Here is a 13643-nt window from a genome sequence, read left to right as displayed (position 1 = left end):
GCTGTTGGTCATGGAGAAGATTAATGCCAGTCTTGGCACCAGTTACCCTGAAATATTTAAAGCTGCTCTTCTCCAAAATAATGTTGATTTCACACCAATGCACATAGCTGGCGTCCCACACATTCCCACTGGAGTAGATTAGGGTCAACCTCCAATAGGCAAACCTCCCCATTCTGTTCAAATCTGTCTGCATAAGGACATGTCTGCGATGAATTGCGTGTGTGGGTGTGTGTGTGTGTGTGTGCTGTCTGAGCCTCAGAAATGGACTTCCTGTCCAGACAGGAAACAGGAAATGCATACCCAAGCATGGCATTGAATCCTAGACAGGCTACAGACGTCATGCTATCTACAACTGCCTGAGGAATTCACTCTCTACCAGCCTTCTATCAGTACCATGTACACTATTCAAAGCCGATTGTGGTGCTGAAAACTCGGAAAGTGTAGGTTAACTTCCGTTATGTTAAGATATTTTAGACTTTGTAATGCAGATTTTCAAGGCTGTCCAACAAACTATCATTAACTCATGGGATACCTATTGTAGAAAAAATATTTGCCAATAGAACTTAGCAATTTATTACATATCAATAATTGCATTTATTCACACATACAGGACACTAGGCAACATCACAACACAGGGTTGAAAACAGCAACAATCAAACTCTTAAGTAAACAACAATCACTTCAGATCAAAGCACTATATACAAAATATATTACAGTCAATTAAACACATAGCTTAATAGTGTAAAACAGCTGAGAGGCTTGGCTGAGCGCTATTTCCACAAACAAAGTTCTTTAAACAGAACCAGCAATGTGTTGTTTAGGCCCCATAGTAAGCTAATATACCATTGCTACAAATAAAAATAAACGTGGCTAAAAGGTGATCAGAAGTATTTCCTGGTTCATCTGGGACAGTTTTTGTATGCTTCTCCAAAGGGTTTTCTGAGAAGTCTTAACCACCCTGGACGTTCTGATGAACCTAAACCATCCTGGACATTCTGAGAAACCTAAACCATCCTGGACGTTCAGAGAAACCTAAACCATTCTGGACGTTCTGAGAAACCTAAACCATCCTGGACGTTCAGAGAAACCTAAACCACCCTGGACTTTCTGAGAAACGTGAACCACCCTGGACGTTTGAGTTATTCTAGTAAGCAGAGACTTTTAGTGAGTCAGTGAATCCACTGAAAATGTGTGGTGGTTCCCTTAGGTTTTGGTAGAGCTGACTACATGTCTGTAGCAGGCTAATAACATCTCAGTGATTTCATATCTTTTGAATAATCACGACCTGGATTTGAAACCTTTATTTTAAGCCTTTGACAGAAATGCTGGACCATTGGACATGAAAATTATATTGGCCAGTTTGGTAAAACAATTTATAAAATGAAGGTTAAAATCCAGGTCACGTGACATGGCAAACTCAAACACATGGGTCATGGGGCATATCCTCTCTCTTAGAACCAAACGGACTTCACTTTTTCCTGATCCATACCTGGAGAGACAGTAAGAGAAAAAAGTTCATGTTTGGACAAAACAAAAACAGAATGCATTAAGAAATTTGAGAGAGAGAAATAGAGATACAGCATGTGTCTCCAGCATGTCCGTGTGCTCCATGCCCACGGCTTACCTGAGTCATAGCTATCCAGGGAGGTGTGATGAGTTGTGGGCCAGGCTAAGGGGGCCAGTGTGGGGGAAGTGGAGCTGGCCTGTTCCACCTCTGTCTTCACATCAGTGTGTGTCCCTGGGCTCTGGCTGCTCAGCCTGGTGCTGTGTGTTGGGAGGTGTGGGCTGATGGGGCTCTGAGTCTTCACTCCAGGCAGTAGCAGAGGGCTGAACCTGGGGTCTAGGCCTGGCCCATGGGTGGGGTGGGGGTGCAGCACCGGTGGGGGGTGACGGTGGTGCACGTGTGCGTGAGGGTGTGCGTGCGGGTAGACGTCGTGGACGTGCGTGTAGCTGGCGGAGTTCTGAGTGCTGAGGCTGTAGGCCCAGGGGTCTGGCAGAGAGGCTTGGGGAGGCAGACTGGCCTGGGGCAGAGCATGGCCGGTCCACAAGGCTCCTTCTGGGATGTGGAAGGCTGCTGAACTGGGGGAGAAGTCTGGATGGACGGAGAGACAGGCGCTGCTCTGGGATGGATAACTTCCACCCCACAGCGGAGAGGACAATGAACCACACTGGCCCTCTGGGAGAGATACACTGTCTGGGAGAGAGAGAGAGAGAGAGAGAGGGAGAGAGACATTGTTTATTGAGACATACATGTGAAAGCCTAAAGGTTCTCAGTAAAACATCCAAAAATTTTGTACACTACATTAGCTGAAATAACAAGTAGCAGTAAAAGGGAATGTGTCCATATCAAGAAGATATACCTTTTCTACCTTTCCACAGTCCAGCTGAGCCAGAGATGTGTATCGGGGTGCTCCTGGTGGCCTTGGTTTCCCCAGTGAAGGCACTAAGTTGGCTAAGTGCCCTGGAGAAATGCTCATCTACCACATCCCCGATGTTTCCATGGAAATAGGTGAACAGGACACACCTGGAGCTCAGGTACTCTGCTTCAGCCGGCTGGCTGTCCTTAACCGAGGCCCCCAGCCCAGAACTCTCCAGAGCCCTATGGACCCCTTGATCCCCGGCTGGCCTGCCCTTTCCTCCCCCACACAGCTGTTGCTGTCTTGCTCCTGGACACTGCTGTTCCACACTGTCCTGTTGCATCCTACTGTACACACTCAGCTTCTTCTGCAGGGAGAAAGCAGGAGATACAGAGAAAAAAGTTCTTACAAACAGTTCTTACAACTCAGCAATGAGAGTACTGCCCCCGTCAGTCTGTCTTTTTGCTTTATAGCGATAAAAACAGATATAGCATTACGACTGAACAAAATCAATGCCCATGTTAAAAGTTATACAGTTAATAAATTCAGTCCTATATGACATCCATTTTCACAAAAAAGTATAATTTTACAAACATAAGTTTATTCAGTAAGTTGTAGGATGTTTCTTAGCGTGCGTACTGGTGGACGTTTTTCCACTGAAAACGCTCTTGGCCGTTCCAAAAGAAATATCATCATCAACATTCCTGAGTGACAGCGACGAGCTGTCATTACATCCCCTCTCTCGGGGAACAAGATTAGCTCAAGTCATTCTGCATGACCTGTTCTAAATACATCGCGCGAAATAATTTCAACTTTTTAACTAGTAACTTTATTTCAGTGTGACTGATATTTGTGACGTGCCAAAACATGACGCAAAGTTTGTCCATGCTTAAATGCGCTGTGCAAATTTTGCCAATGCTTAGAATATACATTTACAATGTCGTTTTAGCGCGCATTTTAGAATACCGATGAGAAAAACACAAACTGTTTCAGAGCAATTCGTTGGCTCGTCTGGACACCCACCTGTTGCAGCTGTTGCTGATGGTGGTGCTGATGATGGTGGTGGTAGTATGCTGCTTTATAGGCTGCTGCCGCTGCTGCTGAAGACGTTGGGAGGCAGTGAGCTCCATAGCCCTGATGAAACATTACATCCAGACAACTCATGGCTGAGACGAGGCAGGCAGAGAAAAACAGCCTGGTTCAGCGCTCCTTAGACAGATGTAATCCTCAGGTCCACCGCTGCCTCCATATAAACCTTCGCGGTGACAATAGACATGCCGTCGGTGAAAAGAGCTGTTTGCATAAAGACAAAACCGAATCAATAGGACCAACGCTTCCTACTGAGAAGAACCCCGTTGAAGACCAACGTAAGGTACCCGACAAACTCCACTTGTCCAAGTTCTCAAAAGCTATACTGATTGGAGGAAAGTTTTAACAGACTATAGAGAGGAGGGGAGGGATGGGACTGCGCGCACGCGCCCATGGAGCGCATTCCCTCCACTCGGAATAGAGAAGTGTCCGAGGAGCTGCCACTTGAAGATGCAATTTAGTAAATCTGCCTAATGTATTTAATTAACATGTGCAACTGTAGCAGTTGTCACAAAAGTGCTACCCAGGGTCAAAAATAACAAAGCTTGGGAAGCTTCAGGAAATTTTAACCATCTTCAGATAATGTGAAGTTTCGGAATTGTGTCATGAAATGTCTTGTATTGTTTGTTGTTTTGCTTGTAACTTCAATACATTCAGTGTAGTCCATCCGTTGGGGAAATTCCATATATTATCGTTGAACATTTGGCCTAGTTAACCAGTACACTTGGCAGGCTATGATATGACCAAAAAAGGGGAGAAAAAATAAAGTGGCAGATATGACTGCAGTGTAAAAGACTCCCATAAATTCTGTCACAGAAGGAAGCCAACATTATTATCTATTTATATAACTCTATTCATACTTAACTAAATAAACAAGTGAACCTTACAAACTAAATCGAAGGCCCAATTCCAAATGGGAAACTTTTAAATAGGAATCAGAAATACATTGCTTTTCCAAAGACCCACTCCTTTTAGTTTTTTTTTTAGAGCCTGTGTGATTGGGTCAGGTTTTGGTTTGGAGTTCCGGAGCTATCTTGGGTCTTTGAGTAGTGAGAATCTGTCACTGGATGTCAATGAATGTTCAGCTGCCACCTGCTGGTAGCGTCAACATTCAACAGCCTACAGACAGACCGACACCTCACGATAACATAGAATGGCATACAGTATATACATCAATTTTGTAGTAACTGTGTGGGCCTCACAACTCCACACTCCTTCCTGACTTAAAATTGTTTCTCATATGGCTGTAGTCTCACATGGCATGGATTCTAACTCAGCTCAGGCATTAATTAATGTGTTGAACGTTCCTGTTCCGTACAGACCCGGGTGTTAAGCGTGTCAGTTTCTGCTTGAGTTACGTGTGGTTACGGGTTTACAGTGATATTTAACATTTACATTTAACATTTACCTTTATATTTAAAATGTAACTCTTATATTTATACAATTGGCTATATGTGGCAATTTTATAATTTAGCGTTACTGCAGAACATTACCTTTGGAAAAGTTTTGGATTAATTTACATTGATGTTTGAAAAATTTTAGTGCATTTTTACATTTCTTTGGCAATGCTAAATGTGCAAAAACTGAGCAGGATTACAGAACATGAAATATTTTACGAACGGCACCCCTAGTCTCCGGATGCAATGTAGGTTGTGGGTTAAACAGAGGGGTGAGGACCCGCTGGTATGAGGGTATTTTTAGGAGAGGCGAGACTAGGATGCGTATATAGGAGCATTTAAAGGTTCGCACAGTAGGAGAGAGATGGCCACTTCATTCTCAAGTGTATTCCCTGATGAAGCCTGACCTCCCACACAGCTTCTCATAAAAATTGAAGAGCTAATCACGTTATTTATCATTGTCAGTAACTGCTGCAATAATTACTGTGAACTATATATGGTCCACATAAGCAAGCATCCGCAAACTCAATCTTTGTTTTTAGCCAGGTAATGCCCTTCCCCTCCCAGCGCTTCCTGGTTGAACAAACAGTGTGATAAGAAGGAAAACAAAGCCTTGCAATGGCATAATAAAATTGGGAATGGAGAAAAACTAAGTAAAAATGTAATATAAATGTGTCTTTTTTTTACTATTCTCCATAGAAAGAAAACCATTTTAGTATTTAATACGATGCTTCAAACTCAAACATCAATTACAAACATTTCACAGGAAATTGGAATCATATACAAATCACAAAAGTGAGTACACCCCTCACATGTTTGCAAATATTTGAGTATAACTTTTCATTGAGCATTACTTTTCAGTATAACTTTTCTTCAACACTGAAGAAATGACACTGCTACAATGTAAAGTAGTGAGTGTACAGCTTGTATAACAGTGTACATTTGCTGTTCCCTCAAAATATCTCAACACACAGCCATTCATGTCTAAACCGCTGGCAACAAAAATTGAGTACACCCCTAAGTGAAAATGTCCAAATTGGGCCCAATTAGCCATTTTCCCTTCCCGGTATCATGTGACTCGTTAGTGTTACAAGGTCTTAGGTATGAATGGGGAGCAGATGTGTTAAATTTGATATAATCGCTCTCACATTCCCTCATACTGGTCACCTGAAGTTCAACATGGCACCTCATGTCAAAGAACTCTTTGAGGATCTGAAAAAAATAATTGTTGCTCTACATAAAGATGGCCTAGGTTGTGAAGATTGACAAGACCCTGAAACTGCAGCATGGTGGCCAAGACCATACAGCGGTTTAAAAGGGGAGGTTCCACTCAGAACAGGCCTTGCCGTGGTCGACCAAAGAAGTTGAGTGAACGTGCTCAGCGTCATATCCAGAAGTTGTCTTTGGGAAATAGATGTATGAGTGCTGCCAGGATTACTGCAGAGGTTAAAGTGGTAGGGGGTCAACCTGTCAGTGCTTAGACCATACACCGTTCACTGCATCAATTGGTCCGCATGGCTGTCGTCCCAGAAGGAAGCCTCTTCTAAAGATGATGGTGGGAGTGTCATGGTCTGGGGCTGCATGAGTGCTGCCGGCACTGGGGAGCTACAGTTCATTGAGGGAACCATGAATGCCAACATGTACTGTGACAAACTGAAGCAGAGCATGATCCACTCCCTTCTGAGACTGGGCCATGGGGCAGTATTCCAACATGATAACGACCCCAAACACACCTCCAAGATGACCACTGCCTTGCTAAAGAAGCTGAGGGTAAAGGTGATGGACTGGCCAAGCATGTTTCCAGACCTAAACCCTATTGACCATCTGTGGGGCATCCTCAAATGATAGGTGGAGGAGTGCAAGGTCTCTAACATCCACCAGCTCCATGATGTTGTCATGCTGGAGTGGATGAAGACTCCAGTGGCAACCTGTGAAGCTCTGGTGAACTCAAGAGGGTTAAGGCAGTGCTGGAAAATGATGGTGGCCACACACAATATTGACACTTAGGGGTGTATTCACTTTTGTTGCCAGCGGTTTAGACATGGCTGTGTTAAGTTATTTTGAGGGGACAGCATATTTACACTGTTATACAAGCTGTACACTCACTGCTTCACATTATAGCAAAGTGTCATTTCATCAGTGTTACATGAAAGGATATACTCAAATATTTACAAAAATGTGAATGGTGTACTCACTTTTGTGAGATACTGTAAGATGGTTCCAAGTCATGACAAAAATTCTATTCAAATTTCAACATAAATACACACATTTGTTTATACACTCACCTAAAGGATTATTAGGAACACCTGTTCAATTTCTCATTAATAGAGTTATCTAATCAACCAATCACATGGCAGTTGCTTCAATGCATTTAGGGGTGTGGTCCTGGTGAAGACAATCTCTTGAACTCCAAACTGAATGTCAGAATGGGAAAGAAAGGTGATTTAAGCAATTTTGAGCGTGGCATGGTTGTTGGTGCCAGGCGGGCCGGTCTGAGTATTTCACAATCTGCTCAGTTACTGGGATTTTCACGCACAACCATTTCTAGGGTTTACAAAGAATGGTGTGAAAAGGGAAAAACATCCAGTATGTGTGAGTCATGTGGGCGAAAATGCCTTGTTGATGCTAGAGGTCAGAGGAGAATGGGCCGACTGATTCAAGCTGATAGAAGAGCAACTTTGACTGAAATAACCACTCGTTACAACCGAGGTATGTAGCAAAGCATTTGTGAAGCCACAACACGCATAACCTTGAGGCGGATGGGCTACAACACCAGAAGACCCCACCGGGTACCACTCATCTCCACTACAAATAGGAAAAAGAGGCTACAATTTGCACAAGCTCACCAAAATTGGACAGTTGAAGACTGAATGTTGCCTGGTCTGATGAGTCTCGATTTCTGTTGAGACATTCAGATGGTAGAGTCAGAATTTGGCGTAAACAGAATGAGAACATGGATCCATCATGCCTTGTTACTACTGTGCAGGCTGGTGGTGGTGGTGTAATGGTGTGGGGGATGTTTTCTTGGCACACTTTAGGCCCCTTAGTGCCAATTGGGCATCATTTAAATGCCACGGCCTACCTGAGCATTGTTTCTGACCATGTCCATCCCTTTATGACCACCATGTACCCATCCTCTGATGGCTACTTCCAGCAGGATAATGCACCATGTCATAAAGCTCGAATCATTTCAAATTGGTTTCTTGAACATGACAATGAGTTCACTGTACTGAAATGGCCCCCACAGTCACCAGATCTCAATCCAATAGAGCATCTTTGGGATGTGGTGGTAACGGGAGCTTCGTGCCCTGGATGTGCATCCCACAAATCTCCTTCAACTGCAAGATGCTATCCTATCAATATGGGCCAACATTTCTAAAGAATGCTTTCAGCACCTTGTTGAATCAATGCCACATAGAATTAAGGCAGTTCTGAAGGCGAAAGGGGGTCAAACACAGTATAAGTATGGTGTTCCTAATAATCCTTTAGGTGAGTGTATATGGGTCTACATGGGTCTACATGGGTCGTGTGGTTCTTATAGTCTGTAAGCTTCTGGCATGATTGAGGATGAAACTGACCCAAACACATGGGGCTAAGCTACTATTGACAGCCAGATAGACAGTCAGGAGAAAAATTCCAAATACAATCAAATCAAAGATACCGAGGCCCGCAGCCATGTTGTCTGAGGACCTGAGACATAACTCCAAAATCCAAGTTCCCTATTCGTAGCTCTAAACTAAACCTACCCTACAATTACCCTACCCTACAACCTCAATAACCTAACCTTTATGCCTAAACCTAACCTAACTCTAATGCTGTACCATACTCGTTAATGCATAAACTTAAATATTACCCCAATTCTAACAATTTGCCCAACTGTATGTATTTCCCTAAACCTAATCGCTCAGCTGGAAATCAAGTTTTCTGTACTGCGGACCTGACAAAACAACTTTGTTTTGCTACATTTGTGGGGACTTCAGGTTTCTGCATGTACTGTACACATAGATGTGGACATCAATGTGCAGTAATGTTTTTCCTAAGGGACATGAAAACACTCTGCTCATGTCATTATACAAGGACTCAGCACTTCAGTGTAATGGTTCTCATTTAGCTTAAACTGCAGTTTTTTTAATCTGTGTGATTATCTTGCTCTCTTTATGCCACGTATAAATTAATGGGTTATTGAAATTATTTAATTATTGATATCAGTTTGTGTTGATTTGTCCCAGTTTCAGAAAATAGGGTCACACTTATGAAATGCAGGAACAGAATATTCTGTCTGTATTACTGACTAAAATAGCTATACAGCAATAGGTAATATCTATTTCTTCCTAAATCTTTCCCCTTCTGTTTCATTTTTTTTCTCCCTCTCATTCCTATTCTCTATATCACTCTACCTGTCTTTACAACTCACCATCATGGTTCTGTTGTTTCTCCCTCTACCTCTCACACAGTTAGGATCACACATTATGAGTTTCACGCTATCCATTCTGATAGAGCAGACAGTTGGGAAAGGGGAAAACGGTATGGTGGTTGTATTATTAATTCCTGGGTCAGCCGGCTGTCAGTGAAGATGATGCTCTGTGAGAGGTTGAGGCTAAGACAGGAAGGAAACTGTTCCATTCGCTTTGATGATGCTGCGCGCTGCAGACGGAGCGTCAATTATTCAGTCCTGGTTTGATGATGCGTCGCGTCTTGAACTAGGGCGGAGTCAGTGTCGGGGTTCTGATCATGTGTTGTTGTCGCAGTGGAAGTGGGGCAGAGGCTTCTCATATCCGAGTTACTTCCATATGCGTTCACAGACATGCACGCACACAGCTAAATGCCCTGCAGACGTGGACTGGTCCTCGGGGTGTCTCAGTGAACGTATTCCTCTCAGGGTCTAAAGCAACTATCTCCTCTCCTTCTCACTTTTCCATCCCATCCTCCCCTTTTCTTCCCTCTTCTATGCTATTCTCTCATATTTTCCTTTCACGTTTTCTCCTCATCTAGTCTTAATGAGATCCTTATTAGGGGATGTTTTGAAGGCAGGAGGGGATGAAGAGATAAAAGCAGTTTGTTTTCTGTCCATGCTATCTTCAAAGAATAAAACTCATCCGCTGCCTCAGAGCTTAGGGGGGCGCAAGTGTTCTGGTCTGAAAACCGTCCCAAAATGTGTGTTCCGTACATCATCTGTCTTTTTTAGCCTTGTGGAAAAGAGCTGTGATTCACAGTAGGAAGCCAACTGCATATTGTTAGATATTTTGGTTAAAATCTCTTTTCAGCACTATAACGTCCATATTACTAGAAATAACTACCACTCCAGTCATTAGTAATGAGTAACTGCTGAATGTGAGAAGCTGCAGGTGGGAGTGTTATTAGTGGTAAGGTGTGATTAATAAGGATGACATCCTTCTACCTAAGAACTGCAGAGTGTGGACTTTGTTACGTGGATGTTGTTCTGTTGCAGATCCAATCTGAAGAACACCTGTCTCTGGTGGTCCCTCCAGAGCACTCTGCAACACCTGACGATGATGGTGCTCTAATGGTCCATATTCACTCTGTAATCACTCAATTAAATAGCCATTAGTACAGTTCCAGTAACATTACAGTGGTTGTGTTATAAACAGATATTGACAGGCAGACAGACAGACAGGCAGGCAGGCAGGCAGGCAGGCATGCAGGAAAGAAGGCAGACAGATTGAATTTGATTGTTTGTATTATCTTTCCCTATTTAGCAATAGTTACGTACGTGGCTGTTAAACAGGGGCTTAGTCAATAACCTTAATTAACACATTTGTAGGACAGTATTGGGGGTTTAAGAAATCATTGTAATAATTATGTCAAACGACAAAAAACCCACGTGTTTAACTAAAGGTGCCATGAACAACCAGTCGTCCCAGATAGTGTTTAATTTAATCACAGCATAATGTAAAACAGTCCAGGATAATCACATTTGTAATTGTTCCTGCTGTTTTAGCCATCGTACTGATATCATACTGCCATGCAGGACTCTAACGTCAATAGGACTTTTAATTGGATCTCACAAACAGAATTTTGCATGTGTGTGTGGTCCTCTGTGGTGATGCCACAGGGTCACATGTTTCTGTAGTGTGTTAATGAAGTGGCCAGTAGACGACTCAGATCTCTCTGAACAGGCAGACCAGACCTTTCTAACCAGATAATTGCAATAATAATATATTAATGTGACTCCTGCTCCTCTGGAAATCATCAGTTTGCGTGTTAGATGATAACTGAGAGGCATGAATACTGATGGTAATTTAAAGAGCTGCTAGAGACTCCAAGAGTCTGTCAGGATTAATGAAGGAGCCTTCTTCACTGGTCTGGTGGGAGGTTCAAGTTATTTTCAAGGTCCAAACAAGAAGGTTATTGGAAATGTTCAGCCTGAGAAGGAGCTAAACAGAGGACATTTCACATTATAAATTGCATGTGCCGTAGTATGTTACAATTCAGAATACAAATGGATGGATGTAGGATTTTACATTTCTCATTATAAATACATCTATCTTGCTTTACAGACTAATTGTTTCTCTTGCTGTGCTTCTATTCCCAACATACCAGATCTGTAGATAATCCCCTAATTAGCCCAAATCATCTAATTACGAGCCGCTCGGTTTTCTCTTCCCTCACCTGGCATCAAACAATAGAAATAGAAAGACTGGCTACAATGTAGATTAGATGTACATTGTTTTGTGGGACTGAAATGGCGGGAGAGAGTGAACAGGAGGCTTCCTGAAGTGAGTTGTGAAGGGATCAACGTGATTACATTTAGACAGACAGTATCTGCTGTGCCAGCACCTTGGGCTGTTACCGCGGTTTTATAGCACACGACTGTGACTGACATACCATAATCAGCTACCTGAATGTACTGGTGGGGGCTCATTCTGAGCATATGTCTGCACATCTGTATATTTGGTGTATTTCTGTGTGACTACTGGAAAAGGGGGGAGGTGGAGTCAGGGGAGGGGGGGTGCCTCTGGCTGCAGGTCCTCTCTGCCTTTCCCTCGTTAATGAGTCTAATTCCCCTTGCTGATAATATTCGGCGGCCCGCCTCCCCAGATATACGGCTGGCTGTGCCCGGCTCCGGGGCGGGCGTCAGTGGCACGAGAGACAGAAACGTGTCTGAGAAAGGGAGCGTCAGGAGTGAGGTGTGACATGAGAGGATGGTGGGTAGGGGTGGGCCTTAGAAGGGCCTAATGTTCCAGATGTCCCATACCGTGCCCGGTCCAGATTGCCGTCCTCAGGCTAAACGTACCTGTGGATAGCAGTTAGGGATTGACTGGAACAACAACTGTTTCCCGATCGTACACTGGCTCCCCGGTGATATGTCAGCAGAGAGCAGGTTTAAACAACAGCGGAACATCCCAATCTGACCTAGTTCACATTTACCACCGTTACTCTGTGGTGTTCATGGATTATTCGGCTCATTCACATTCACAATGTCAGTTATCTTCAATTTGCTGGTGGAAAGGTGCTGGCCTGTGTGTCCGTGTGTCCGTGTGTTTGTTTGTGCGTGTGATCTGCTCCAAGCTGCCAGAGAAGAGTTTACCCCCCAGGGGAGATCCTCTCTCATAATCACCCCATTCCCTTCTTGCCTGTGCATTACAGGAACACACCCCTCTCCTATGCCTCCCACAGGCTGAAGAAGTATAGTCCCTCACTTGATATGTTACCCCCATGACCCTCTCTTTTTTTCCGTCCCGGTCTCTCTCTCTCTCCCAACATCCTCCCACTAACTGTCCCTGTGTACTTGAGAGCATTCATCCATCACCAAAGGATGTAGGCAGTTTAAATCCCCAGGTACCACTCTGAGTCCTGGGCCTGTCGCTGCCTCTCAATATGTGTTAGCATAGCGCCATAACTCTGCCTTGTTACCTGTCACATATATGACACCCATTACACCAGGCTTAAGCCCAAGACCGGATGATCATGGCAATTAAATGCTAATTTACTCATATCTGAATTCACCTTGAATGAGAATAACTCTGGAGCAATGTGAATTATTCCTCTTATTGTACATTTATTTTGAAATGAATGGTAAGGATTTCTTTGGGAATGATTCTGCAGATTTAAGTTTAATAATTGAAGAAAAATGAATAGATTAAAGGCTATGTTCTTACTATGTCGTCATTAATCACATCTGCATCAGTGGAGGCAAAACACGGTTTATTACGTGTTGTATATTGGACTAGACTGAGTCTGTTTGTAGGATGATTTTGTATTTTTATTTTGTAGCGATGATTCTCATTGATTCCCAATGGTTATACCGGGATCTAATTTCACACATGACATCTCTCTCTGCTGTCTGTCTGTGTGACTGTGTAGTTGGTTTTAGGAGCATGTTAACATGAAACGTCTGTTTGCCTCAGGCAAAACCACCAGAGAGAGAGAGAGAGAGAGAAAGTCAAGAGATAAATGTTTTTAAAATGCCACTGAGGGAATTTTCATTTAATGTCCTGAACCCTCCCTTCTATATGAGATGTACTATATATATATATATAATATACCTTGAAGATGTCTCCACACACAGCAAATACAGCAGCAGTCTGTGTTTTAATGTCATTAAGAGGGGGGTAGTGAAGGACCTGAGGGCTGGCTGGCTGGATGGATCACCTCTGGGCCTGGGGTGATGGTGGTGATGAGAGCGTTTAGCGTAGCTCCCTGTAGTCTACTGCTGATTAGACCTAACTTCTTTCTAATAACTTTAACTAGAACAACGCCCCGGGACACTGCACTCCTCCTTTGGGATGGAGAGGGGATTGAGCTGAGGGGTGAATCATCCTCCTCTCCTCTGTCTTTT

The 13643-nt window shown here is 43.4% G+C and overlaps 1 protein-coding gene across 4 annotated transcripts; it reads right to left on the bottom strand.

Moving 5' to 3' along the window:
* Positions 1 to 557: 557 nt before the first annotated feature.
* vgll3 (vestigial-like family member 3) lies at positions 558 to 13242 on the bottom strand. 4 transcript variants are annotated; one of them, XM_020054571.2, is made up of 5 exons: positions 10242 to 13242; positions 3381 to 3650; positions 2361 to 2724; positions 1625 to 2194; positions 558 to 1489 (listed from the first exon to the last, which is right to left on the bottom strand). In XM_020054571.2, the coding sequence occupies exons 2-5, from the start codon at positions 3519 to 3521 to the stop codon at positions 1452 to 1454; spliced, it is 1113 nt and encodes a 370-aa protein (XP_019910130.2). In that variant the 5' UTR covers positions 3522 to 3650; positions 10242 to 13242; the 3' UTR covers positions 558 to 1451. The 4 variants fall into 4 exon arrangements, with proteins under 4 accessions (XP_019910130.2, XP_019910131.2, XP_010878463.2 ...); XM_020054572.2 differs by having other exon boundaries at positions 3381 to 3612; XM_010880161.3 differs by lacking the exon at positions 10242 to 13242 and having other exon boundaries at positions 2370 to 2724; positions 3381 to 4189.
* Positions 13243 to 13643: the final 401 nt, after the last annotated feature.

The sequence above is a fragment of the Esox lucius genome, chromosome 16 (assembly GCF_011004845.1).
Source record: "Esox lucius isolate fEsoLuc1 chromosome 16, fEsoLuc1.pri, whole genome shotgun sequence".
In the NCBI taxonomy this organism is placed as follows: Eukaryota; Metazoa; Chordata; class Actinopteri; order Esociformes; family Esocidae; genus Esox; species Esox lucius.
The sequence above is the reverse complement of the archived record's forward strand: the minus strand, read 5'-3'. Positions and strand labels throughout refer to the sequence as shown.

What these genes read in the sequence shown, in the direction of transcription:
- vgll3 (XM_020054571.2), bottom strand. Translation starts at nt 3,521, where the DNA reads ATGAGTTGTCTGGATGTAATGTTTCATCAGGGCTATGGAGCTCACTGC. An exon ending in ATCAGCAACAGCTGCAACAG is followed by an intron (nt 2,725 to 3,380) that starts GTGGGTGTCCAG and finishes TTCTCCCTGCAG; the next exon opens with AAGAAGCTGAGTGTGTACAG. An exon ending in ACTGTGGAAAGGTAGAAAAG is followed by an intron (nt 2,195 to 2,360) that starts GTATATCTTCTT and finishes TCTCTCTCCCAG; the next exon opens with ACAGTGTATCTCTCCCAGAG.